The 26,440-nt window shown below is 34.4% G+C and overlaps 2 protein-coding genes across 2 annotated transcripts in view; both read left to right on the top strand.

Moving 5' to 3' along the window:
- LOC123565521 (recQ-like DNA helicase BLM) overlaps positions 1-24,928 on the top strand; it is a 44,855-nt gene extending 19,927 nt beyond the window's left edge. The window contains exons 9-25 of the mRNA XM_053549321.1: positions 636-1,531; positions 1,764-1,964; positions 2,345-2,463; positions 2,943-3,056; positions 3,596-3,694; positions 5,173-5,321; positions 6,579-6,716; positions 7,423-7,552; positions 7,867-8,062; positions 8,653-8,840; positions 13,482-13,605; positions 13,982-14,199; positions 15,845-15,971; positions 17,500-17,691; positions 18,788-18,939; positions 22,554-22,648; positions 23,708-24,928. Coding sequence (XP_053405296.1) covers positions 636-1,531; positions 1,764-1,964; positions 2,345-2,463; positions 2,943-3,056; positions 3,596-3,694; positions 5,173-5,321; positions 6,579-6,716; positions 7,423-7,552; positions 7,867-8,062; positions 8,653-8,840; positions 13,482-13,605; positions 13,982-14,199; positions 15,845-15,971; positions 17,500-17,691; positions 18,788-18,939; positions 22,554-22,648; positions 23,708-23,891 — 3,322 coding nt within the window. The 3' untranslated portion in view covers positions 23,892-24,928. The remainder of the gene's footprint in view (positions 1-635; positions 1,532-1,763; positions 1,965-2,344; positions 2,464-2,942; positions 3,057-3,595; positions 3,695-5,172; positions 5,322-6,578; positions 6,717-7,422; positions 7,553-7,866; positions 8,063-8,652; positions 8,841-13,481; positions 13,606-13,981; positions 14,200-15,844; positions 15,972-17,499; positions 17,692-18,787; positions 18,940-22,553; positions 22,649-23,707) is intronic.
- LOC128558941 (titin homolog) overlaps positions 1-26,440 on the top strand; it is a 164,643-nt gene that overhangs the window by 8,210 nt on the left and 129,993 nt on the right. The window lies entirely within an intron of this gene.

Below are 26,440 nucleotides of genomic sequence, written 5' to 3'. Positions count from 1 at the left end.
TGAATCCAAATTTTATTCAATGTTTTCCGGATAAGTAATGTTAGGCCATTACTTCCAATTTATCAAACATGCAGAACTTCTTAAAGAACTCTGAATGGACTTCTTAAAGGGTCAAAAGCAAGGTCAAGTTTCTCCTCTGATAAATATTTGTTTTAGAATATATTTTCATAAGAAATGGAGAATTTTTGGAAATAAGATGCTTAAACATTTCAATAATCTGGGTTATAACGCCTTAGCTTTATATTAAAATCAGTAGTCTAGACTGTTACAGTGCAGAGAATCATTAAGTGTAAACAAGAAAAAAAACTGTACCATCAAAGATCAAATTCAAACTGAAGATACATTGACATTTGCTGTTGATTAAATAATCGTTATAAAACAAGATTTGAGCCACACCATGAGAAAACCAACATAGTGCATTTGTGACCAGCATGGATCCAGACCAGCTTGCGCATCCGCGCAGTCTGGTCAGGATCCATGCTGTTCGCTTTCAAAGCCTATTACAATTAGAGAAACCATTAGCGAACAGCATGGATCCTGACCAGACTGCGCAGGTTGGTCTGGATCCATGCTGGTCACAAACGCACTATGTTTGTTTTCTCATGGTGCGGCTCAATTTTATATTTATTTTTCAGGACTAAACTGAAGCAACAGGTGGGATCAGAAAATCTTTTTCAAAAAGTACCTCATCAGTCTGGTCAGCAGTTTCCTAGGGCACACAGTGATTCATTTAAGATATCTGATGACCCAGGACAATGTAGATTTAAAACTATGACACCTGAAAATGTTAACAAAGCGAGACAGGAACCTATTACCAGCACTGTACAAAGACCATTAGTGTCCTCTCGTTTGTCAAACAGTGGAAACAAATTGGGGTCACCAATTCCATGTGGCGATAGTTTCTTTGAAGATGATGCCATTTTGACTCAAACACATGTTAATTTCATGTCAAGATTTAGTCGGCATTCGGTGAGCGGACCTCTAGACATTTCAAACACCTCTAGTACTACCTCAACCCCGGTGTCTTTTCCAAGACCCAAATCAACACCAGCTGTGCTGCAGAAAAATAGTGTACAAATTTTTTCCGAAAATGTTTCAAAAACAGGTTGTAATAATTCAAACAGTGTTCTGAATATTTCATCAGATACATCAATTATTACCCCTAATCGGCCAAAATCAACATATTTATCTAATGCCTCCAAACAACCAGGATCTGTTGTAAAACTGGGAGATTATGAACCTGATATGTTTGATAGCATTGATGAGGATATGAATCTCAATATGGCAGAAGAATTTAACTTTGGTTACAAACTTGCTAACCAGTCTGTATCATCTAGAAAAACAGTTAACCAGTCTAAAATTGGTACAGTAAAGGAAGATAATACTGTGTTTTCAGAGAATCTTGAGGATTACTCAAAAGATGAATTGATTGATGATTTTGATGAAGATGATGATGAAGATTTTAACCGAATTCTTTCACAGGATGATCTACCTCAAATATCCATACCGAAGAATTCCAGACAATCTACAGGTGTGTTTTATGGTCATTTTAACTGATATTGTTTAAAATAAGGGGAATCTACTCTGGTGTTTAACTTTTTCTTAGTTATGATAATTATTGTCATAGTTTGCCAATATATATTATGGTACAAGGTATTTTAGAGTAGACACACTGTTTCATAATTTCCCTACCAAAGTCAGAAAAGTTTCAGATCTGGAGATATTTTATTTGTACATGTATATAAATACATTGTATATTTAAGGTTCAGCAAGAAACTCAACCAGTCTTATTACAGAGCCTCCTCAGGAACATAGTGAATACTCCGGTTATGCCTTTGAGCACTGCCGAGAAATGGTGAAAGTGTTTAACCAGGTGTTTGGTCTTCAGAAGTTCCGACGTCACCAACTAGAAGCCTGCAATGCTGCTTTACTGCAGAATGATACTTTTGTCCTAATGCCTACAGGTAAATAAAATTTATTTTTAAATTGTTCAAAAATCATTTGAAACAACTGTCCATACCTTCAGTATTTATTTATTGTCACAACATGAAAATATTTGGCTTCAGCAATAACATACATTTCAGAATAGAAAAAAGTCAGTTGACCTAGATTTACAAAAAAGTTGTATAAATATGTACTATCATGTTTGACATTGCGGGAATAATGTCAAAGCTTTATTACACAAGTGTAATACCAAATTTATGTAATGGCTTTATATCACACTCACAACATCAAAGAAAAGTGATAAAAGTATTATCTGCAATAGTACAGTCAAGTATAAATTGCAAGTATTAGAGTTTGTTGCCTAATAGAAAGTATATTTTGATCAAATTATCTGTTCCAGGTGGTGGCAAGAGTCTTTGTTACCAGTTACCTGCCCTTGTTTCTGGTGGTGTCACTATAGTTATCTCCCCTCTTAGAGCTCTGATTCAGGATCAGGTGCAGAAACTGAATTCTTTACAGGTGAGTTTTTGCTGCTAGTTACCTCGTCCCTGAAATAATGCCACTAGGGGTACATGCTGTCATCCTTCAACATTATAAGCATTAGTGTTGCCTTATAACTTGAGCTGTGTTGGTGCGACTTAAATAACTAATACAAATGTATATTAGGGGCCTCCGTGGTCGAGTGGTTAAGGTCGCTGACTTCAAATCACTTGCTCCTCATGGATGTGGGTTCGAGCCTCACTCGGGGCGTTGAATTCTTCATGTGAGGAAGTCATCCAGCTGGCTTACGGAAGGTCGGTGGTTCTACCCAGGTGTCCACTCGTGATGAAATAATGCACGGAGGGGCCACTGGGGTCTTCCTCCACCATTAAAGCTGGAAAGTCGCCATATGACCTATCATGTGTCGGTGCGACGTTAAATCCAACAAAAAAAACAAAAAAAAAAAACAAATGTATATTATGAAATCTTAAACAGAGAAGTTAACTACATTATTTTAGGTACCAGCGGGTCATTTGTCGAGTGATGTATCGCAGAGTGAAGCTGACATGCTGTACAGAAAATTATACAAGAGAGTGCCAGAAATCAGACTGCTGTATGTCACACCTGAAAAAGTATGATAATATTTTCAGAAATAAGATATCTCTTGCAGTATGTGTTCATATATTTCTGTTGTGTTTGCATTGTCTAGCTGTTAACATCACATGTTTAAAAAAATGTTACTGGACGGATAGTTACAGACTTGCACAACAAATAGCTCTAAAAGTTTAAACAATGCAATTTTCTACAGCAGTTTTTGAAATAAAGTTAAAGTCGAGTGGTCTGTGACTTTGAAACTCTTGCCCTTCATTGCTTAGGATTCAAAACATTGTTTTGGGTGCAGAATTCTTTCATGTGAGGATGCCATCAAGCTGGCTTATAGAAGATAGTTGGTTCTATACTATGTGCCCGCCAGTGCTTAAAACAATCCCAAAGAGACTGTTGGAGGTCTTTTTCCATCTTGAAAAGCTGGGAAGTACCCATATAACACATAATTGTAGGTGTGATAGTAAATCTAACAAAGAAAATTTAAGACATACTGATGATAATCTAAATTATTACTTACTGTAATACTACAGTGTTATATTTGTAATATGTGGACTTATATTTTTAGATTTCTGCGAGTGAAAAGTTACTGAGTGTCCTAGAGAACCTCTACAGTAGAAAAGTCCTTGACAGATTTGTCATAGATGAGGCACATTGTGTCAGCTCGGTAAGTAATACCACTTATTTCTCGGGTTAAGTTGTACACGTATTTTCAGTCTAGTTTACCTTAGATTTTTAGCTCGACTATTCGAAGAATAAGTAGAGCTATCCTACTCACCACGGCGTCGGCGTCGGCGTCACACCCTGGTTAAGTTTTTCGTACCAGTCCACATTTTGACAAAGTCTTTTGAGATAAAGCTTTGAAACTTTCAACACTTGTTTACCATCACCATGTCCAGTTATAGGCAAGAGTACATAACTCTGTCAAGCATTTTGACTGAATTATGGCCCCTTTTGACTTAGAAATCTTGGTTAAGTTTTTCGTACCAGTTCATATTTTGACAAAGTCTTTTGAGAAAAAGCTTTGAAACTTTCAACACTTGTTTACCATCACCATGTCCAGTTGTTGGCAAGAGTACATAACTCCATCAAGCATTTTGGTTGAATTATGGCCCCTTTTTGACTTAGAAATCTTGGTTAAGTTTTTCGTACCAGTCCACATTTTGACAAAGTCTTTTGAGATAAAGCTTTGAAACTTTCAACACTTGTTTACCATCACAATGTCCAGTTGTAGGCAAGAGTACATAACTCCATCAAGCATTTTGACTGAATTATGGCCCCTTTTGACTTAGAAATCTTGGTTAAGTTTTTCGTACCAGTTTATATTTTGTGTGAAGTGTTTGACATATGGCTTTGAAACTTTTATATCTTGTTCAGTATAATAGTCTCTATCAATAGGCAAGAGTACGTAACTCTCTCGTCTTTTTTGGCTGAATTATGGCCCTTTTTGAACTTGGAAATTGGTTTTGTTTTATATATGTCCATGTTTTGTCAAGACTATTTGACATTTTGGCTTTTAAACTTTAAACACTTGTTTATCATTATGATTTCCATCTGTAGGCAAGAGTACATAACTCTGACAACTATTTTGACTGAATTATGGCCCTTTTTGGACTTTGAAATTTGTTCAGTTTTTTTTAACAAGTCAGCGTTTTGTCAAAACTATTTGAACTGTGGCTTTGAAACTTTTAACACTAGTTTATCAACATGATTTCCATCTGTAGGCAAGAGTACATAACTCTGTCAACTATTTTGACTGAATTATGGCCCTTTTTGGACTTGGAAATTAGTTAAATTTTTCATATAAGTCCATGTTTTGCCAGACATATAACTTAACATATTTGCCATCATGGTCACACATTGCCAGTTAGTGCAAGACTAATCGAAATCCACAAATACAGGAACATTTTTTGTTTATCCATTTTTTTGTTTAGTCTGAAAAACTATGGAAATATTTTGACCCCATTCTTCAATCAATTCTTCGAATAGTCGAGCGCGCTGTCATCCGACAGCTCTTGTTTATAAAGTTTTAGTATACTCCATGAGTCCAACTTAGTAGATTCAAAACAGGTTTGTTAGACTTTCTGATTCAAGGTATCATCTGTTTGTTGTAAATGTCAAAATGTATGCTTATATTCAACACAGTGGGGACATGATTTCCGACCGGATTACAAGAAACTTGGTGTACTGAAGACGAAGTTCCCTGGAGTGCCCCTGATGGCCCTAACTGCCACAGCCACAATGAGGGTCAGGAAGGATATCTGTCATCAACTACATATGAAGGACCCCAAATGGTGAATAATATTTTGAAAAAAAAAAAAGATCTGTGTAAAATTTTATATATACCAGTCTGCCAGTTTGTTTGACAACTTCTTTTGTTAAAATTATACTATGTATAAGTACAGAACTCTTTCTATAAAGAATGGAAATGATATCAAACAAACTGAATTTTACATCTAGTAGTTACATATTGTAAAACAACCCAGTTTGTTTTCCTATTGAACAAAGAAGACTGAAAATTTTGTATTATTATGCAACAATTTGTAAGTCACGATTATTTTGTCATAGCATCAAATGTCATAGCTACGTGCTAGAAAAGAAACTGACACAAAACAGGCAAATATTTGGTGGATGTCATCAAACATGAACACAATTATCCTTGATAAATGTGTTAGAATCGAAATTATATATAAAATGTGTAAAAAGATCTTTTGGAAGCAAAGTATGCAACCAAGAAGAATAATAGCAGACTTGGTTTGATCGAGTCTGTTCATGAGAGGTAATGAAACATGCAACACCTCTCACGCCCCCTAGCACTGGCTTAAGCAGAACTCTGTTACACATAATATGTTGAATGATCTCCATGATCCCAAAGGACTAGAAAATATAACAACACTGAATCCAGAGATTTAAACAGAGATTTGCTCTTGAATAAAACCATTGTTTTGAGTTCATATGTGAAAGAATTATAGCACAAGAGTGCAGTCGGAGTGATGCTATAATACACATAATTTTATTCAATGAAAAATCACTGTTTTGGAGAAATTATTTCTTAAATAATCACAGACTCGACTTTAACTGCCATCTATAATATTTGAAGATTTACAAAAAGTCTGATCTTAAAATACTGGTAACTGAGAGAGAGCACATCTTTTGATGGTTCTTAGATGTTAGCAAGAGTGCACCAGATGCTGTAATAATTTCTCTTTTTATGCCCCCGAAGGGAGGCATATTAGTTTTCAACTGTCCGTCCGTTCGTTCGTCACGTTAACTTTTTGCATGAAGGAACTTTACTCGCGAACCACTGCACCCAGGACCTTCAAACTTCACATGCTGATAGCACTTATTGAGTACACGACCCCTACTGACATTGGGGTCACCAGGTCAAAGGTCAAGGTCAATGGTCAAGGCACTGTGGGTGCATTTGTCACCATTAGTGACAGCTCTTGTTTTAAATTGGTAACATACCACCAGAAATCTGTAGCCAGTCTGCCTTCTAAAATTCCAAAACCGTGACTAGACATTGATAATTGTATTTATTGTAATAATAGGTTTACATCAAGCTTCAATCGTCCAAATCTCAAGTTTGAAGTTCGTTCGAAGAAACCATCTACAGCAACTAATGATATTATAAAGATGATAAAAGAAGACTTTCCAGGGAAATGTGGAATTGTTTACTGTCTTTCAAGGTAATTTTTGCTTGTAATACATATATTGACAGACGTCGGAGACTGTCATCATAAAAAGTCAAAACTTTATATAAAGACCACACCATAAAGAGCCAAAAAGTCTATTTACAGGTCAGGGTACACTGTGGAAATAAAATATGTTGCTGTTCTAGCAAGGATATCCCAAATTGCAGATGGTCTTTAGCACAGGTTTGTGTATGTTAGAGCTTTATAAATAAAGCTTTTTATTCCACCTTGGTAACTGTTAGGTTACATTGTGGTCACTAGGGTCTTGTGGTTGACTGTTTCTAATCACTTATTCCTCACTGCTATATGTTCTTAACCAAGAGTACATTATTGTTTGGAATTTATCTAGCTGGCTTGAGGTCAGTGTTTCTACACACGAGTCTGGCCTTGCTAATATATGTCACATGGGTTCCTTGGTCTTTTCTTTCAAACTGGAAGGTTGGTGCCTGTGATGTAATTCGTGCTGGTTTGATTCAGAAGCCAACAAAAACAAATAAAATTAGTGTTTTAACTATATACACAATATGTTTTAAACCTTTAGCCTGCTGACATCAAGTGAGTCTATTCAGTCAGTAAATTTTCAGTGAACACCCCGCCGAATAGTAAGTGGTACTGCTCAAATTGAATGATGGAACTGTCCATTTAAGAAATTTAGTAGGATAAAGGTTCATATAAGCTGAATGCTCTTTGTTAACTACAGGAAAGAATGTGATGATGTAGCCAAGGCATTAAGTAAAGCAGGTATATTGTCTGTATCATACCATGCTGGATTGACAGACGGAGAGAGAACTATGATACAGGAAAAATGGATTAAAGGAAACAGATGCAAGGTTAGTGTGTATATATAACATGTTTTTTTCCTGTAGCGTATCTCACTGGACTGACACATTTCAATAAAAAAGGTGGTATTAACAATTGTTGATCAATGTTCACCAATGGCATTAGCTGTGAAATTGATAAACTTTAGTCACTTGATGCTTTTGGACTAGTCAGAAGTCTTTTAACAGTAAGTTGTAATTATTACCATATAAACTTAATTCTTTTTAGCTACTACCGAGCACATGTAATAATATGATGATAATGAGAGGTATTGTAAACTTCGAAAGACAACTAAGTTCATTCTGTTGTTTTATACTTTGTTTAGGTTATATGTGCAACAATTGCCTTTGGTATGGGTATTGACAAACCTGATGTGAGATTTGTGATCCACTACTCGCTGCCAAAGTCAGTGGAAGGTTACTATCAGGAAGCTGGTCGCGCTGGACGTGACGGTCTCCTCGCATACTGTATACTGCTGTATACATACCAGGATGTTAAACGGCTTCGGAGAATCATTGAAAGTAAGGAAATTATTGTATTGCAACTCCTGAATGAAAGAAATAAGTATATACACACATACAAATTATTAAGCCCGCCCGCTTAGCTCAGTAGGTAAGAGCGTTAGTCTACGGATCACGGGGTCGTGAGTTCGATCCTCGGGCGGGGCGTATGTTCTCAGTGACTATTTGATAAACGACATCGTGTCTGCAATCATTAGTCCTCCACCTCTGATTCATGTGGGGAAGTTGTCAATTACTTGCGGAGAACAGGTTTGTACTGGTACAGAATCCAGGAACACTGGTTAGGTTAACTGCCCGCCGTTACATGACTGAAATACTGTTGAAAAACAGCGTTAAACTCAAAACAAACAAACAAATTATTAAAGGTAATTAATCAGATTTTGATCAGTAAACGATTTGGTCTAAAGTTTAACAACTGATCATTTACACTTATTTATGTTCACTGACTGCTTAATACATGTTAGAATTTTGCTGGAGGTATTTTTGAAATTTGATTTTCCTGTCTTGGTTGCTCAACTAAGATGTAATTATTATGCAAATCTGTTTTTCGGCTGTTGGGTGTTCTTTTTACTGTTTTATCACACTTCCAGTGGATCAGAGTGCTACGTACGAATCAAAGCGTGTTCATATAGACAACTTGTTCAGGATGATACAGTATTGTGAGAACGTGGCGGACTGTCGTAGAGCTCAACTACTCACTTATTTCGGAGAGATGGGATTTGACAGAGCCCAGTGTAGCCAAGTGAAACAAGCTATATGTGATAACTGTGTCTCAAAGGTAAACCTATTACTTTCAGTTTTTATTCCCCAGTCATTTAATATGATAGGTGTGGCTGGAGAGCACATATGGTGTTCATGATGGTCTTATAGTACTTGGTTGGTTTTCAAAATAAACTTGGTATAAATGAATGCTACAACATGTGTGGGAGTTCATTAGTTTTTTCCCTGGCCACATCATACCAAAGACATGGAAAAACTTGTTTCACAACAGACCTGAAATAAGTTGGTATAAACCAAACTTTGTTATGAAATACCTTTATGTTCTATTGCGTAGACATTGTAACTAAAAAATTAAAACCGGAATTTTTAACATTTTGACTCCAAATATATATTGCTAAGTGCATCAGATAATATATATACAATATTAAAATGCTGTGTGTTATTTTTTAAAAGAGATATTTACTCTAAAAAATTTAGTCCCCATAGCATTTTTGGAATAGGATAGACAACTCCTGAATGACTATCTCATCAAATTTGCTGATATAAAAATAAACTTGGGTTATTTTCCCGGATACCCTCATTAAAGTCTGTTTCTTCATTTCATTCAGACATGGAATGTAAAAAAATACAGGAACAACTTAACAGTCAAGGACATCAAACAACCTTTTTATTTTCCTTCAGGACAGGTACATATTTTTAGGTCATACTTGTAGTTAATAAACCAAATGTAAAACAATTAATTAGCTCATCAAAGAAAGGGAAGACTAAATAACTTCACAATATTTTATTATCTCCCTTCATTACATTTATCATCTACATTCTACTTTATTTTTATGGAATTCCTCCCTTTATCTCAAATAAGCTTTCTTATATTGAAATTTTAATCAGTCAGTATTTTACCTTAATTCTCAGACAAATAAATTTATATTTTTTTAATCCATGGTAAGATGAAAAGCATAAATTATTTTAAAGAATACCATAAAAGCTTTATCACACAGAATGCAAGGTATAACACAACAAATAATTTGAGCCTTGTTGCCAATGACCATGTTGAAAAATATTAAAGCTCAGATGGCATACAGTGAGATAAAATCTTTTTAAGTTAAGTTAAGTTAATTAATTCCCATATTAATTTATGAAAAAAAAAAATTAAAGTATGTTGTTATTCCCATTTCAGTCCAACATATCTAAAGAAGTAAAATACAAACAAAACTGTATATCATTTTTTGAAAAAAAAATTCCACCAACATATATTGTTCTTTTTTTCTTTTATCTTGATTATGTAGTGAAACTTATCTGGAATGATGAGATATTTGAAATGTATATTTCTTTATTCTCCTGGATGGAAAAAAAATATATAAACAAAACAACCATTTATACCAAACCAAATTGTAAAATACTTAAGTTTCTTTGATGTTAGTAATTATATGTTGAGACATGAAAACAGCATAAAGTATCAACATAAAATATAACTAAAAAATTGTGGTACTCATATGTAGATTAGATTAGACTGTATTATACAAATATTTATTTTGAAAATATGTGACAGCTCTGGTTAAATAGAATATTAGTTAACTTAGGGTTTAAAATGTTGAACTGCTTTAACATTAATCGACAAGTGATGAATGAGTTCATCTTACCATAACTTTGACTTTTAATGTATTATTAAGAAAACTATAACATACAAGAATGACACACAGACTGTATAAGTTGCTGAATGATGGGTCAATCCCGCCAAAATACTATGAAACTTAAAAAGTCCAATTAAATGTGTTTCTTTAAATTAGATTGATCACATTTTAACACTTCTATGACTGCAATTGTTAAATGCTTGCTTCTTACATGCATGCAATAAGGGAAAATTTAAAAAATGATTTAACAATACATGTATACAGTCTTGTCATGAACACATTCTGTACAGATGATAATACATAGGAAAGTCAAAAATATTTATTATATGGGCCCATCTCAGTTTACAGCTGGTGCAGGGCTGTCTTGCACTTGAATATACATCATGCAGCACGTTGGGGTAAATTTCCCCATTTCACATGACAACACACTTGTAGCACTTCTGGAAATACAAATTTAAAATTTTATTACATAAAGAGAATAAAACATGATGTTTTTAAAACAATTTATAACATCATTTTAGACATTTGCAGATATTCTATCTTAGAAATATATTTACAAGCAGCAATCAGATAACTCTACAAATTGACATTTTGTCTATTTCAACTTGTCTAAGGAGTTACCTGTTTTAAGCAGCAAGATTGTGTTGCTACTTGGCTTGCTGCTTTATTAAATTTTACATATACTTAGATCCACTAAATGACAAGTTATTTAATAGGACTGTCTGAAAAGATTGCATATTTTAACTTCAATGTACATATTCAATAAAATGGTGAAAAAAAAAACAGATAATTGATGATTTTTCACCTATATCTCACCCTAAAACAACAACCTACAACCTCTGATTAGTATATGATGTAATAATGTTAAACTACAAAAAGTGCTTTTATATGCATGCAAAACAATGAACTTGAGAACTGCCAAAACTTCACCTTTATGAGTTATATATGATATTTCCCTTGTTAAAAGGTTGTTTTTCTTAAAGCATTTGAAATCATAGATTTTAAATAAGTACAATGCAGACCTCTGTAGAGCAATACCATGTGGGTTTATACAAATTTTTAGCTATTTTGGGTTGTTGTTCTGGAGAAGTAAATTTGATAGTTTATATTTCAGCTTAGGAAATTCTCATGATGTTGTTAAAGAGAGGTTTTTGCTTCAGAGTGAGCAACTCGGAGAGGTTTTTATTGTGAAAATTGCTTCAAACTTCATCTCCTTCAACTGAGCTAAATGAAGAAAAACAACAAAGGATTTTCCCAAAATTTTGAATTTCCTTGTTTACAATTTGAAAATTTAATGTTTGGGAACTATGCAGACATATTTTTATGTGACCCCAATGCTGCCTTTAATTATCTTATTCCCAAAGAAAAAATTGGGCAGTCTTGACAAATCATGTGAAAAATGATCCAGTAAAAAAAAATAACCTAATCATTTTATATATATTGCAAAATCACTTTACAGAAAATCATAAGTGACAAAAATTAAATTCAAATATTGCCTTTGTTGATGTGCAGTACTGGCCATGTCTTTTTATCACAATAGTTTACCTTATTTTTTATCTGTTACTTTTATCATAACTTTTATGTCCTTCTGCACTAACCCTTGTCTTCAAGTTCTGAAATATTGAAACATTAATTAACACACATTTTTAGGATTCAACATTTAAAAACAGTGTCAAAGCATTTGAATATAATTGTTTTAATTATCTTAATACAAAGATACATACTCAAACTTTTCCCTACCAAAACTGAAAATGAAAATTATACAACATTTATTTTTTCTTTATTTTTGTACAAAAGATGACCTATGCATTTAATACAGACTTTTTACATATATTAATATAAATATATTAAAATTAATAAAATATCTTATAACTTCATTGTATGATTAAAATTATAATCATTAATAAACTATATCAAACATGAACCTGAATTGTTCTACTTTATAAAGCTGCAATTAATATTGAAAAAAATGCAACTATTGTATACAATGTATATTAAAAAATATCATGAACCTGATTATAAAACAGTCTGAGTTCAAATGTAATAACACATGACTGTCAGAAAATCAATGTATGTTATACTTTAATGATAAATCATCAGACATAAATGCCATCAATAAACTTCATATATATACAAATTATACCACTATGTCAGTCCCTTTCTTGTTATTTCACAGCTTCCAAAAACAGACTGCAACTACATGTATCAGACACTGAAAGTAAAAAATACAAATAATCATTACACAAGAAAATTTTTCATGTTAAATAAAGGGAGTTAAATTAAATGCAATCTGAGAATTTTTTCTAACATAAAGGGAAAATAATTACAATAAAATGAATGAAGAAAAATGCTATATAAGGGAGGTAATTTAGAAAAAAAACAACAACTTCAAATGTAAGTTTTAATGATAGTGACATTGACAATGACCTATATCAAGTATGCACAACATAAGAAATAGCAAACACTTGAAAAATGCATTTATTTCCTTGCAATATCAAGAATATTTGACTGTAGTAAGGGTCTCTACATGCTGTTATACTGAAAAAAACTTTTGTCTAAATTATAGCTTAGATCTATTTATATCTTCAAAAAAGGAGTCCAAATTTCCACAGCTATTCACAGGCTGAAAATTTTAGGTACTAATATCACAAAGAGGTTGATATCTATACTTTTTAATAACTACGTCAAAGGTAGGGGAAAAAATTACTGGAAAGGCATAAACTTCTGATCTAGTCATTTCAATCCATTTTCAGCCCATTTGCATTATAAGAAGAATTTAACAGAATTCCCCTGTTTCTCTTATTTTCAAAAAAATCTGTAAGATGGATATAATCCAAAACATTCTCCTATGTGTCAGCTATTCAGATATATATTCAACAAAAACTGTCAACTTACCTTGTTTTTAGAAGAAGACAAAATTCCATGGCAACTTTCGCTTCCCCGCAAAACTGTACCGGTGCACACATAAAAAAATCTCAACTGTGATTTTCAAAATAATACAGTCAGACCACAATTATTTCCCTTGAAAATAAAATGCTCTAGTTAAATGCCTATATTGCGTATTGCAGGATTCCTTCAAACTACGAGATGTTACAGAGGATGTTAAAGCCATTATTCAATGTGTGAGAGATCTCACTTCCTCCAGGAGAAATAGTGACTACACCCTTATACACTTTGTGGAGATGTTTAAAGGTATATATAACTAATCACATAGTTTATTAAATAAAGAAGGTCAAGAAACTTACTTTGAAGAATTTTTGTGCTTGACACAAGGAAATTTCTGGCATTGTGTGTATTAAGGAAATTCTGTATAAACGTAAAGTACAGAAGCTCTTAAATTATTATTGATTGTCTGGTATGTAGAACAACATTTTTACATTTTCGCACTAGGCCACAAGGTCAGGCTTGTCTTTAAGCAGTAGAAGTTTAAAGTGAAATAGCCTGTAGAAAAGACAAGGTCACATGTTATAACTGTTTAGAAAGATAGAGATCTTAGTAACAACTGTTAAACATCTTGTTGTCCATCTTTTCTGTATCATAGTCATAATTTAATTTTCACATCTGACAGGCTCAAAGAACTCTAAGATCACAGAAGCTGGCCATGACAGACATCCAATGCATAGTCGAGGTTCTGCGTATAGTAGACAGGACGCTGATCGCCTGTTCCGTAAGCTTGTCATAGATGGTGTTCTCATGGAAGAGTTAAAAATCACGGCAATGGATCATACAGCATGCTACATTAGACTGGGCAGAAAATCTCAAGATGTTTTAAATGGAAAGTTGAAGGTAAGTTTAAGTTTCTTAAAGATTTGATTGAGTAGCTTTGGAACTACTTTCAAATTTGTCTGTAAAGACCGTCCTTGAAAAATGAAGAAATAGCGGATTTATTGATAGGTGGTGTCTCGACACAAATAAATTCATACTACTTTTGGTGAAAAAAGAAAATGGCCGTAATAATCAGGTGTTATAGTAAGAGCTTTTATTTGGTGAACCACTTTAAGCATAGATTTGACTGTTTTTCAGAAACAACTTATATTTCAATTCAGAAATTTAATTTTTAACACACAGAAAAGGAGAAATATGTTGGTGAGTTGATGGAATGAAGTCTGGGTCCAAGATTATATCACTGAATTTAGAGACTAGGCTCATAATGCTGCCTTGCTATTGGTTAGTTTCAAATTTGTGCACAGAAACAACCATTCAGATGCAGGAATTTGGACTGGTTTCCAAAATCTGTTTTATAACCTCAGACTTTGAACTCTTGTTTCTCACAAAAAGGTGTCTGCCCGCTTAGCTCAGCAGGGAGAGCACAGATCTATGGATAGATCCCTGGGCAAGGTATATGTTCTCCATGGCGATTTATAAAAGACATTGTGTCTGAAATCATTTGTCCCTCACCTCTGAATAATGTGGGGAAGTTGGCAGATACTTGTGGAGAATCCAGGAAAACTGTTAGGTTAACTGTCTGCTGTTATATATCTGAAATACTGTTAAAAAACAGCACTTAACCCAAAGCAAATAATAAAAAGGTATCATTTGTTTTACTGCATTTCAGGGCTTTTATCTATGCTTTAATAATTTCAATTCATCCATTAATGAATTTCATCCAAAATTAATTTGGCACTGTGTCCTGCCAAAAGATACCGTTACTTACAGGTTTTGTAAACAGAGTATTTACAAAATTTATATTAAGTCTGACTATATCTTCCACTGAGAAATTATTTGTTTTTATTTTATGTTTTCCATTGAATTATAGAGTTTTCTCAGTGAAATAAAAGTGATAATCCACAGTTTTGAAACAGTAGATTATCATTTTTATTTTTCACTGTTTTTGCCGAACTAGTTCCGTTCCTCCGCTGCGCTTGAAGTCAAATTGTATACCGAGCATTATGAATACCGGGGACCATAATGACGATGACGTCGTTAAAATGACGTCATTTGTGTTATGCTTTCTGCTGAACTTTCCCGCAATTTTCGACATTTTATAAATTACGCAACAAAAGTAGAGTTTTACACATGAAATAAAAAGAAAATTTGTTTGTGTCAGTGAAATATCAATTTTATTTCACTCGTGAGCACCAAAAAAGTCATTTTCACTCGTGGCTTTGCCACTCGTGAAAATATCAGTTTTTGATGCTCACTTGTGAAATAAAATTGATATTTTACTGAAACAAACAAATATCCTCTATTGTTTGCTATAATGAAGTATTGTGGTATCAGTCATAATGGCTATTCTGCAAGGACAGGAGTTTGACAATTTCAAAAGTAACTGTTAGAGAATTTTATTTGTAAGTTAGGATTTAATTCTGTGGTTTGAAATTCACGTAACCACAAAATCATTGAAATTTATTTCTACTCAAATATTAATGATTTGAGTGTATGAATGTCTATTACTTAATAGGAATATACATTATACTTTTGTATATAACAGATTGAGTTACAAGTACAAGAAAACCGTAAGAAGAAGGAAATAAAGATTGGTACAGAACCTGTCAGCGAGAAAGCCAGACTTACAGAAAATTGTTATGAGGAACTCAAGTCATTGGCAGAGGAAATTGGTAAATATTTATATTTTATGTATACCAGTAGGTTGTTAGTTTCGTATTGAGCAATATGCACAAGTCCTGATAAAAGAAATATACATGAACACAACACTGTTCTGAAAAGGAATGAGTATAATTACAGGGCCTCCTCTTGGTTTTTCACACTTGTTGCCAACCTTTTCGCCAATTTGAAAAAGTTGGAGCCACTTTAGAGCCATTTTTGAGCCAAAGTTCTTAGCCACTTTTATTTGTCTTAGTTGGCTGTCATAGTGTGCATAGAGAAATAAAATATTGTAAATAATTTCATTAGGAATAATAACAACTTTTGAAGGTGTATTAGTTTATTGTAGAAGAAAATTCAGTTTGTAGCTGGATACAAATGACACAAATCATTTCCTTAGTTTAAGAATCATATCTGTCCATGTCAGCATTACCAATATTTCAGGACTCATTTATTTTCTGAAAGGAAAATTCGGATTTTTTTCTATTTTACAAAGTCGAGTTGAGCACTCGTCTAATGATTTTTAAGAAGCCATGGTAGCAAGTGATATCTTCCAGTTTCTGAACTTTCCAAAGAAATTAACCAGGTCCAGGATACAAATTGAGGCCATTGTGTTTTTGTTTTCGGATCCATCGTTAAAATCTTTTATGAAAACTGAGGAATTACAAAATTATCTTGCAAAAAGTAACAAAATTAAATGTAGCTTTCGTACTTATTTTTTTTTTTTAAATTTGTCAGTCATACAACTGCATGCCACAAACATGTTGATCTTTTTTGTAAAAATCGCAACACAAAGTACACAGTAATCGGCGTTAATTTTGGTGAATTCTCGGCAGAGGTCAAACATACAAGCTGGCAGATGTTTTGATTACTGATTAATCATCAATTCACACATTATTACGCAATTATCTTCTCAAAGTGTCAACCAACTTCAATAGTCAAATACACCGCCTAGACTGGTTATCGCTTTTATTCACTGCCAGTGCCTAGGTAAACACGTGTATCGGGAACCAAATTCTTGGGCCGCTTATATCACTACAGAAAAAACAAATGCCGAGCAAAATAATTTTGCGCCACTTATTTTCGCCAGTTTGCAAAATTTAGCGCCAAATTCTTAAAATTATCGCAAATGGCGACATTGGCGATCGGCAGCGGAGGCCCTGAATTATATTTTTCTTTGCAAAGCTTATAGTATTTTTATTACATATTCATTTAATTTAATACATTTCACAAATTCTGTTTGTTGGACAGAGTAGAAATTGAATATTATTGTCTTTTTTGTACTTATAATGCCACAACTGTGAGTAAAATGAGTAAATTCACACAGTAGGTATGAAATTTTTATGTGTAATTAAAAAATTGACGTCTGAAGTAACCAGTGTTTAAAAATTGGGATGTAGTAATCTTTGATATATTGCTTGATTATCAGTGTTTAAGTCAAGTCTGAACTTTTTTACTGTCTGTTGAACTCCAACAAAACAAATATACCATGATTGCCAATCATTGTCATAAACCTGAATATGTGTATTGTTTTTTTTTCAGTGAGGGAGAAGTCAGGAACTGTAAATTTTTTCAACATTTTCTCACACAACTTGCTACGTGTTATGTCAGAGAAGCTTCCTACGACAGAGGAAGGACTGTTAACTTGTGAGGGAATGACGACGAACAAATTACGCCAGTATCAAGCAGAGCGATTCCTCAACATAACAAATAATTATGCTGCTTTGATTAATTGTAAGTATCAAGCAGAACGGTTCTTTAACATAACAAATATTTATGCTACTTTGATTAATTGTAAGTATCAAGCAGAACAATTCCTCAACATAACAGATAATTATGCTGCATTGATTAATCGTAAATATCAAGCAGAACAATTCCTCAACGTAAAAGATAATTATTTTGCATTGATTAATCGTAAGTATCAAGCAGAACAATTCCTCAACATAACAGATAATTATTTTGCACTGATTAATCGTAAGTATCAAGCAGAACAATTCCTCAACATAAAAGATAATTATTTTGCATTGATTAATCGTAAGTGTCAAGCAGAACAATCCCTCAACACAACAGATAATTATGCTGCATTGATTAATCGTAAGTATCAAGCAGAACAATTCCTCAACATGACAGATAATAATTTTGCATTGATTAATCGTAAGTATCAAGCAGAACAATTGCTCAACATATAAAATGATTATGCTGCATTGATTAATTGAAGTATCATGCAGAACCCATCCTCAACATTTCAAATGATTATGCAACTTCGATTGATTATTAGTATATAAAATGTGTGAAACACATATAAACAAGCATATCATTTGTCAGTAATGATATAGCTTGTTAGATTTAAGTAATTCAGTGTTGAGATGAGCTTTGGTTTGTTTATTATACATTTTTGACATTTAATCTCATTTAAGAGGCAGTATACCTCTTATTTCAACAAAATGAGGATGATTTATGTCTTGAACTATATATCTTAATATTGCAAAGGCGTTAAACAACATAGAATTCCAGTTTACATTATAATCTGTTCCATAGGACATATTTTACATGAAATTAGAAATAAAAAGAGTTAAAGTGCAACTGAAGAGGCTTTCTTCCCAGTTTCACTTTAAATAAAATAATTACTGTGTAGATTTAATGTTCAACTGAAGTCTGAAAATTATTAGGTCAGTAAATTAATACTTCAATAGGTTAGTAGATTTTAAATAATTAATTAGGTCAGTAGATTAATAATTAGGTGAATAGATTAATAATAAGGTCAGGAGATTAATAATTCGGTCAGTTGGTTGATGCAATGAGAGTTACATAATATATATTTTTACCACAGCCCTACAAGAAGCAGAACAAACTGTTGAGGACAGTGACCCTGAGGAATGGATGACCTCTACAACATCAGACTATTTCCCCAGTTCTAATACGTCAAGTTACTCACGAGGTGGTCGAGGCAGGGGTAAAAGTAGAGGAGGTGGCAATAAAAAGGTTTGCTTGTTGATATTTGTTTACATGCCAGTACTTGTATTCAACAACAATTCTAGAATTAGCTTGAACAGGACATGCTTACAGACTGTAAAAAAATAAATTATAAAGTACTTCAAACATAAATTTTGTTGTAAATAAAACGTAAAATCAAGGTGAATCTGTGAGTTCTTTGGAACAGTTAGTTTTGAAAACAAAAAGTAAGTCTGTAAAATATGTATAAAAGTTGTCAAACAAAAATTTTGATTTTAGCTGTATTCTATATCTTATTCATAAAGTATTGACTTGAATTGGATTGATTTATCATTTTTAGCTCGACTATTCGAAGAATAAGTAGAGCTATCCTACTCACCACGGCGTTGGCGTCACACCTTGGGTTAAGTTTTTCGTACCAGTCCACATTTTGACAAAGTCTTTTTAGATAAAGCTTTGAAACTTTCGACACTTGTTTACCATCATCATGGCCAGTTATAGGCAAGAGCACATAACTCCATCAAGGATTTTGGCTGAATTATGGCCCCTTTTGACTTAGAAATCATGGTTAAGTTTTTCGTACCAGTTCATATTTTGACAAAGTCTTTTGAGATAAAGCTTTGAAACTTTCAACACTTGTTTACCATCACCATGTCCAGTTATAGGCAAGAGCACATAACTCCATCAAGGATTTTGGCTGAATTATGGCCCTTTTTGACTTAGAAGTCTGGGTTAATATTTCGTACCAGTTCATATTTTGACAAAGTCTTTTGAGATAAAGCTTTGAAACTTTCAACACCTGTTTACCATCACCATGTCCAGTTGTAGGCAAGAGTACATAACTCCATCAAGGATTTTGGCTGAATTATGGCCCCTTTTGACTTAGAAATCTTGGTTAAGTTTTTCGTACCAGTTCATATTTTTTGTAAACTGTTTGACATATGGCTTTGAAACTTTTATCACTTGTTTAGTATAATAGTCTCTATCTGTAGGAAAGAGAACATAACTCTGTCATCTATTTTGGCTGAATTATGGCCCTTTTTAGACTGAAATTGGTTCTGTTTTCATGCAAGTCCATGTTTTGTAAAAACTATTTGACATATGGCTTTTAAACTTTGAACACTTGTTTATCATTATGATTTCCATCTGTAGGCAAGAGTACATAACTATTTCGACTGAATTATGGCCCTTTTTGGACTTTGAAATTGGCTCATATATTGTCATTTAGTGCAAGACTTATCGAAATCAAAGTAATACAGGAACATTGTTTGTCTAATCTATTTATTTCTTTTGTCTGAATATCCATGGAAATATTTTGACCCCATTCTTCAATCAATTCTTCGAATAGTCGAGCGCGCTGTCATCAGACAGCTCTTGTTTTAAAGACTTTCTGAACCTTTTCATATATTTCTCAGACATTAATACAGAGGCCAGCCCCTTCAAAATTTATCTTTAAGTTATGCATGTGTTGGCCAGTTTCTTTAAACTCAAGTGTTCAAATATTTTTATATTATGAATATTTAGTCCAGCCCCCTTTAAACTTCAGTGTCCATAAGTTTAGTTTCAGAATGTGGAAGCCTGTCCCTTGAAACTTTAATGTTTTAGTATCGTTATGTTACGACTTTTGGAAGCCAGTTCCTTTAAGCTTTCTTGTTCAGGAGTTTATTTTCTGAATATATAGGCCAATACTTTTACAGTTTTGTGTTCTTGTATCTTTATGTTATGACTTTTTGAATCCAGCCCCTTTACACTTGTGTTTAAGTATTTTTTAGCTCACATGTCACAAAGTGACAGTGTGAGCTTTTGTGATCGCGCAGCGTCCGTCGTCCGTCCGTGCGTAAACTTTTGCTTGTGACCTCTCTAGAGGTCACATTTTTCATGGGATCTTTATGAAAATTGGTCAGAATGTTCATCTTGATGATATCTAGGTCAAGTTCGAAACTGGGTCACGTGCGGTCAAAAACTAGGTCAGTAGGTCTAAAAATAGAAAAACCTTGCGACCTCTCTAGAGGCCATATTTTTCACAAGATCTTCATGAAAATTAGTCAGAATGTTCACCTTGATGATATCTAGGTCAAGTTCGAAACTGGGTCACGTGCCTTCAAAAACTAGGTCAGTAGGTCAAATAATAGAAAAACCTTGTGACCTCTCTAGAGGCCGTATTTTTCACAAGATCTTCATGAAAATTGGTCAGAATGTTCACCTTGATAATATCTAGGTCAAGTTCGAAACTGGGTCACGTGCCTTCAAAATCTAGGTCAGTAGGTCAAATAATAGAAAAACCTTGTGACCTCTCTAGAGGCCATATTTTTCATGGGATCTGTATGAAAGTTGGTCTGAATGTTCATCTTGATGATATCTAGATCAAGTTTGAAACTGGGTCAGCTGCGGTCAAAAACTAGGTCATTAGGTCTAAAAATAGAAAAACCTTGTGACCTCTCTAGAGGTCATACTTTTGAATGGATCTTCATGAAAATTGGTCAGAATGTTCACCTTGATGATATCTAGGTCAAGTTCGAAACTGGTTCACGTGCCATCAATAACTAGGTCAGTAGGTCAAATAATGAAAAAACCTTGTGACCTCTCTAGAGGCCATATTTTTCATGGGATCTGTATGAAGGTTGGTCTGAATGTTCATCTTGATGATATCTAGGCCAAGTTCGAAACTGGGTCAACTGTGATTAAAAACTAGGTCAGTAGGTCTAAAAATAGAAAAACCTTGTGACCTCTCTAGAAGCCATATTTTTCACAAGATCTTCATGAAAATTGGTCAGAATGTTCACCTTGATGATATCTAGGTCAAGTTCGAAACTGGGTTATGTGCCATCAAAAACTAGGTCAGTAGGTCAAATAATAGAAAAACCTTGTGACCTCTCTAGAGTCCATATTTTTCATGGGATCTGCATAAAAGTTGGTCTGAATGTTCATCTTGATGATATCTAGATCAGTTTCGAAACTGGGTCAGCTGTGGTCAAAAACTAGGTCATTAGGTCTAAAAATAGAAAAACCTTGTGACCTCTCTAGAGGCCATACTTTTGAATGGATCTTCATGAAAGTTGGTCAGAATGTTCACCTTGATGATATCTAGATCAAGTTTGAAACTGGGTCACATGCCATCAATAACTAGGTCAGCAGGTCAAATAATGAAAAAAACGTTGTGACCTCTCTAGAGGCAATATTTTTCATGGGATCTGTTTGAAAGTCAAACAATGTCAAATAAACTATGTCAAATAATAGAAAAAAAACGACGTCATACTCAGTTCAAAACTTGGTCATGTTGGGACAGGTGAGAGATTCAGGACCATCATGGTCCTCTTGTTTTTGTTCTGAAATTGGAGGCCAGCCCCTTTAAAGTTTAGTATTCAGGTATCTTTCTGTTCTGAAATTGGAGGCCAGCCCCTTTAAACATTAGTGTTCAACTATCTTTCTGTTCTGAGTTTGAGACAGTGTCTTTGGAATACATCTCATGCTTACAAAGTCCATATTTGATGGATAAAATGAAATTGAGGAAAATAAAGACGTTCCTTTTGTATTGGAATGTTTTTTATTTTGCAGAGTTTGTTTTTATATGTGGTTTAAAGAGAAGAAATAAAACACTATAAGTTGGCTGACCTCATTATATTTTGATTTTCTTAATTATATAGCAATATTTCCGCAAGAAGAAGGCTGCTACAGGGAAGACAGGGGCTAGAGGAGGGTATGGGAAGAAAAAATCTGCCAGTTCTACAAGCACTTCAAGGTACCATATCCTTACATATGTTTTTAATTCCCAACCACTGGTGGTTATAGGAATGGTCTCCATCCGTCCGTAACATTTGAGTCCGCTCTGTATCTCCTAAACCCCTTGAAGGATTTTAATGAAACTTTGGTCAAATGATCACATCAAGACATTGTTCTAAACTCACTAGTCAGCCATGACAGCTTAAGGTCAAGGTCACAACTCGTGTCAAGTGTTTGAGTCTTCCATTTTGTGTCCACTCTGTATCTCCTAAACCCCTTGAAGGATTTTCATGAAACTTGGGTCAGTTGATCACCTCATCAAGACGATATGCAGAACTCATGTGTCAGCCATGTTGGCTCAAGCTCAAGGTCACAACTCAAGGTCAAATATTGAGCCTTCCATTTTATGTCTGCTCTGTATCTCCTAAACCCCTTGAAGGATTTTAATATGACTTGGCTGTAATATTCCCCTTATCAAGACAATGTGCAGAATTCAAAATTCACCCCTGCAAGCTTAAGGTCAAGGTCACAACTTGAATGTTTAATGGTTCCACCCAATGCCATAAACCCTTTCACTATCCATAACATTGGCGGGGGATATTGCTGTCTTTCAGACTGCATTGTTATACCATCATTGAATGAATTACTGTTGGTCATGGGGTTGGTTTGGGTCATGGCAAAAATCTGTAGTTTGACTACAGTAATTACTTTGTCATTAATAAAGGGGTTCCAATGAAATTTCAAACACATGATCACCATGATATGTAGATGTTCTGTACTTTGTCAGGGTCTTTCCATGTAATGCAGAGTTAAGGGCCCTTATATTCACTGACATAGTATAAATGTTTGGGTATTAATCACTTTCAGTCAAATTTCTAGTTTTAAAAACACTGGTTTTTAATTGTTTTAAGACGTAATCTTGACTTTGTTAAAAGTTTAATGAAGTCAAAATTTGAGGGAAAAAAGAGGTACAGAAAGAGAAATTACTCAGAAATGATGTAAAAAGGTATGGTTCTTGTGCTTTTCCAGTCATAGCCATTGTATGTGTACAAAGTAAAAGAATTTCAAACATTTTCAGCTCTGGTTCCGGCTGGTTCTCTAAATCTTCCTCTGGTACCTCACTCAACCAGTTCCAATACAAGACTTCAGGTTCATCCTCATCAGCAGCCCCAAGGAGGCCAGGTACCAGTGGTGGCCCTGGAATGATGCCAGTACCCCAGCCAAAAAGATCATTTCTGTCAAATGTAGGACAGTACTTCTGATGAAAAGCTTTGCAGTAGAAATATTCTGTGAACCTAATTGCAATCTAGAAATAATCTCTGAACCTTACTGCAATGTAGAAATCTTCACTCATCTTAACACAAGAAATGTTCTTTTTAGAAATTTCAACAGCTACTTCTTTGGCCAGAGAAGTGATAGATAATTGTTACCAAGATGTAGTAAGGAGCTGTTGGGAACAATAATCTATATGTAAAATGAACACAAAGGTATGACTTGCTATTCTCAAGGGAACACTGGAACAAAAAGTGTCAGAAACGCACAACAAGGGAAAAAGCTTCTACTTTGTGAGTGATGTGAAGTGTTCATTTAATAGCAGGTTTCAAGTAAGCTGTGCTATAGTGGAATCATATGGCACACTATGTGTTTATGTGAGCACTTAGTGGTGAGAGCTCACCACTTGTGTACTTGAGGGAAAGTTTTTGATGGACAGTAAACAAACTCTTGCAATAAACCGCATGGTTTAAATATGTACAGGAGGAACCATTTTATATAAAAAAAAAATCATCTTAAAATTGCCATTATTTCAAACAATATGGGTATTTACCATAGAACTGCTGCATCAAAATTTTGCTTGGTTTACACTACAAATATAAAACTGTTAGCGTTAAGCTTTGTTTTCACTGAAAACAGGGATATTCATTTGTTTCAAACCTGTTTATGAATACATTTTATCATTTTATTTTGAAGAAGCGGAAGTCAATTACTTTTTATTCAAAACATAAGTGCAGAGTTAAGCAAAAGTATGAATTAATGCTGTATTTAGTCAAAATATATTTAGCAAAATATTTTAGGATAAAATGCAAACTTTCATTTTTATTCTCTTAAAAAAGTCTGAATGTCTGAAAAACATGATAAGGGAGTGTCCGATTAGAATGATATTTTACGTTCTCATTTATTTTTTCTGTGGATGAATTTTACAAAATTTTGTTTTATGCTTTTACTTATATGTACATTAATTATGTGACAATATTTTATCTTGTCAGTGTATTGTTAATTGTTATTAAATGTTTTAAATCGTTGTGTTGTGTATGCTTGAGTATCATGTACCACATTTTTAATCCCCCGCCGTGGCGGAGGGATTATAGGAATGGTCTGCGTCCGTCCGTCCTTCCGTCTTTCCGTCCTTCCGTCCGTCCGTCCTTCCGTCCGTAACAAAATCGTGTCCGGTCCATATCTCCTAAACCCCTTGAAGGATTTTCATGAAACTTGGGTCAAATGATCACCTCATCAAGACGATGTGCAGAACCCATGAGTCAGCCTTGTCAGTTCAAGGTCAAGGTCACAACTCAAGGTCAAAGGTTTGAGCCTGCCATTTGTGTCCGCTCTATATCTCATAAACCCCTTGAAGGAATTTTATAAAACTTGGTCAAATGATCACCTCATCAAGACGATGTGCAGAACCCATGAGTCAGCCATGCCGGCTCAAGGTCAAGGTCACAACTTAGGGTCAAAGGTTTTGAGCCTTCCATTTTGTGTCCGCTCTATATCTTCTAAACTCCTTGAAGATTTTCATGAAACTTGGGTCAAATGATCACCTCATCAAGACGATGTGCAGAACCCATGGGTCAGCCTTGTCTGCTCAAGGTCAAGGTCACAACTCAAGGTCAAAGGTTTGAGCCTTCCATTTTCTGTCCGCTCTATATCTCCTAAACCCCTTGAAGGAATTTTATCAAACTTGGGTCAAATGATCACCTCATCTAGATGATATGCAGAACCCATGAGTCAGTCATGCCGGCTCAAGGTCAAGGTCACAGCTTAGGGTCAAAGGTTTGAGCCCTCCATTTCATGTCCGCTCTATATCTCCTAAACCCCTTGAAGGAATTTTATAAAACTTGGGTAAAATGATTACCTCATCAGAACGATGTGCAGAAATTATGAGTCAACCATGCCAGCTCAAGGTCAAGGTCACAACTAAGGGTCGAAGGTTTGAGCCTTCCATTTTGTGTCCACTCTGTATCTCCTAAACCCCTTGAAGGATTTTCATCAAACTTAGGTCAAATGATCACCTCATCAAGAACTCATGAGTCAGCCATGTCAACTCAAGGTCAAGGTCACAACTGAAGGTCAAAGGTTTCAGCTCTGTATCTCCTAAACCCCTTGAAGGATTTTCATGAAACTTGGGTCAAATGATCACCTCATCAAGACGTTGTGCAGAATTCATGAGTCAGCCATGTCAGTTCAAGGTCAAGGTCACAGCTAAAATCAAAGGTTTACCCTTTCACTATCCATAGCAGTGGCGGGGGATATAGCTGTCTTTCAGACTGCCTTGTAATATATCAGATTACCATTAGTATTAATTTAGGTCCAGTAAAGATCTAAAATCTATTCAGCAAAATTATAAAAGAGATCACTGACTGTATTTGGTATGGAGGGGCATCTGGGAACTTCATCCACCTTAAAAGTTGAAAAGTTACCATATGACCTTAATTGTTGAGCTTCCATTGGTACCAGAGGCATATTGTTTCTGGTCCTGAGAAGCATCTAGGATTGTTCTTCATCTTCCAGTCTATATCTGGCCTTAATTTGGTGT

Source organism: Mercenaria mercenaria, chromosome 8 (assembly GCF_021730395.1).
Source record: "Mercenaria mercenaria strain notata chromosome 8, MADL_Memer_1, whole genome shotgun sequence".
Lineage (NCBI taxonomy): Eukaryota > Metazoa > Mollusca > Bivalvia > Venerida > Veneridae > Mercenaria > Mercenaria mercenaria.
Note: the sequence above shows the minus strand (reverse complement) of the source record. Positions and strands in the feature narration are given on the sequence as shown.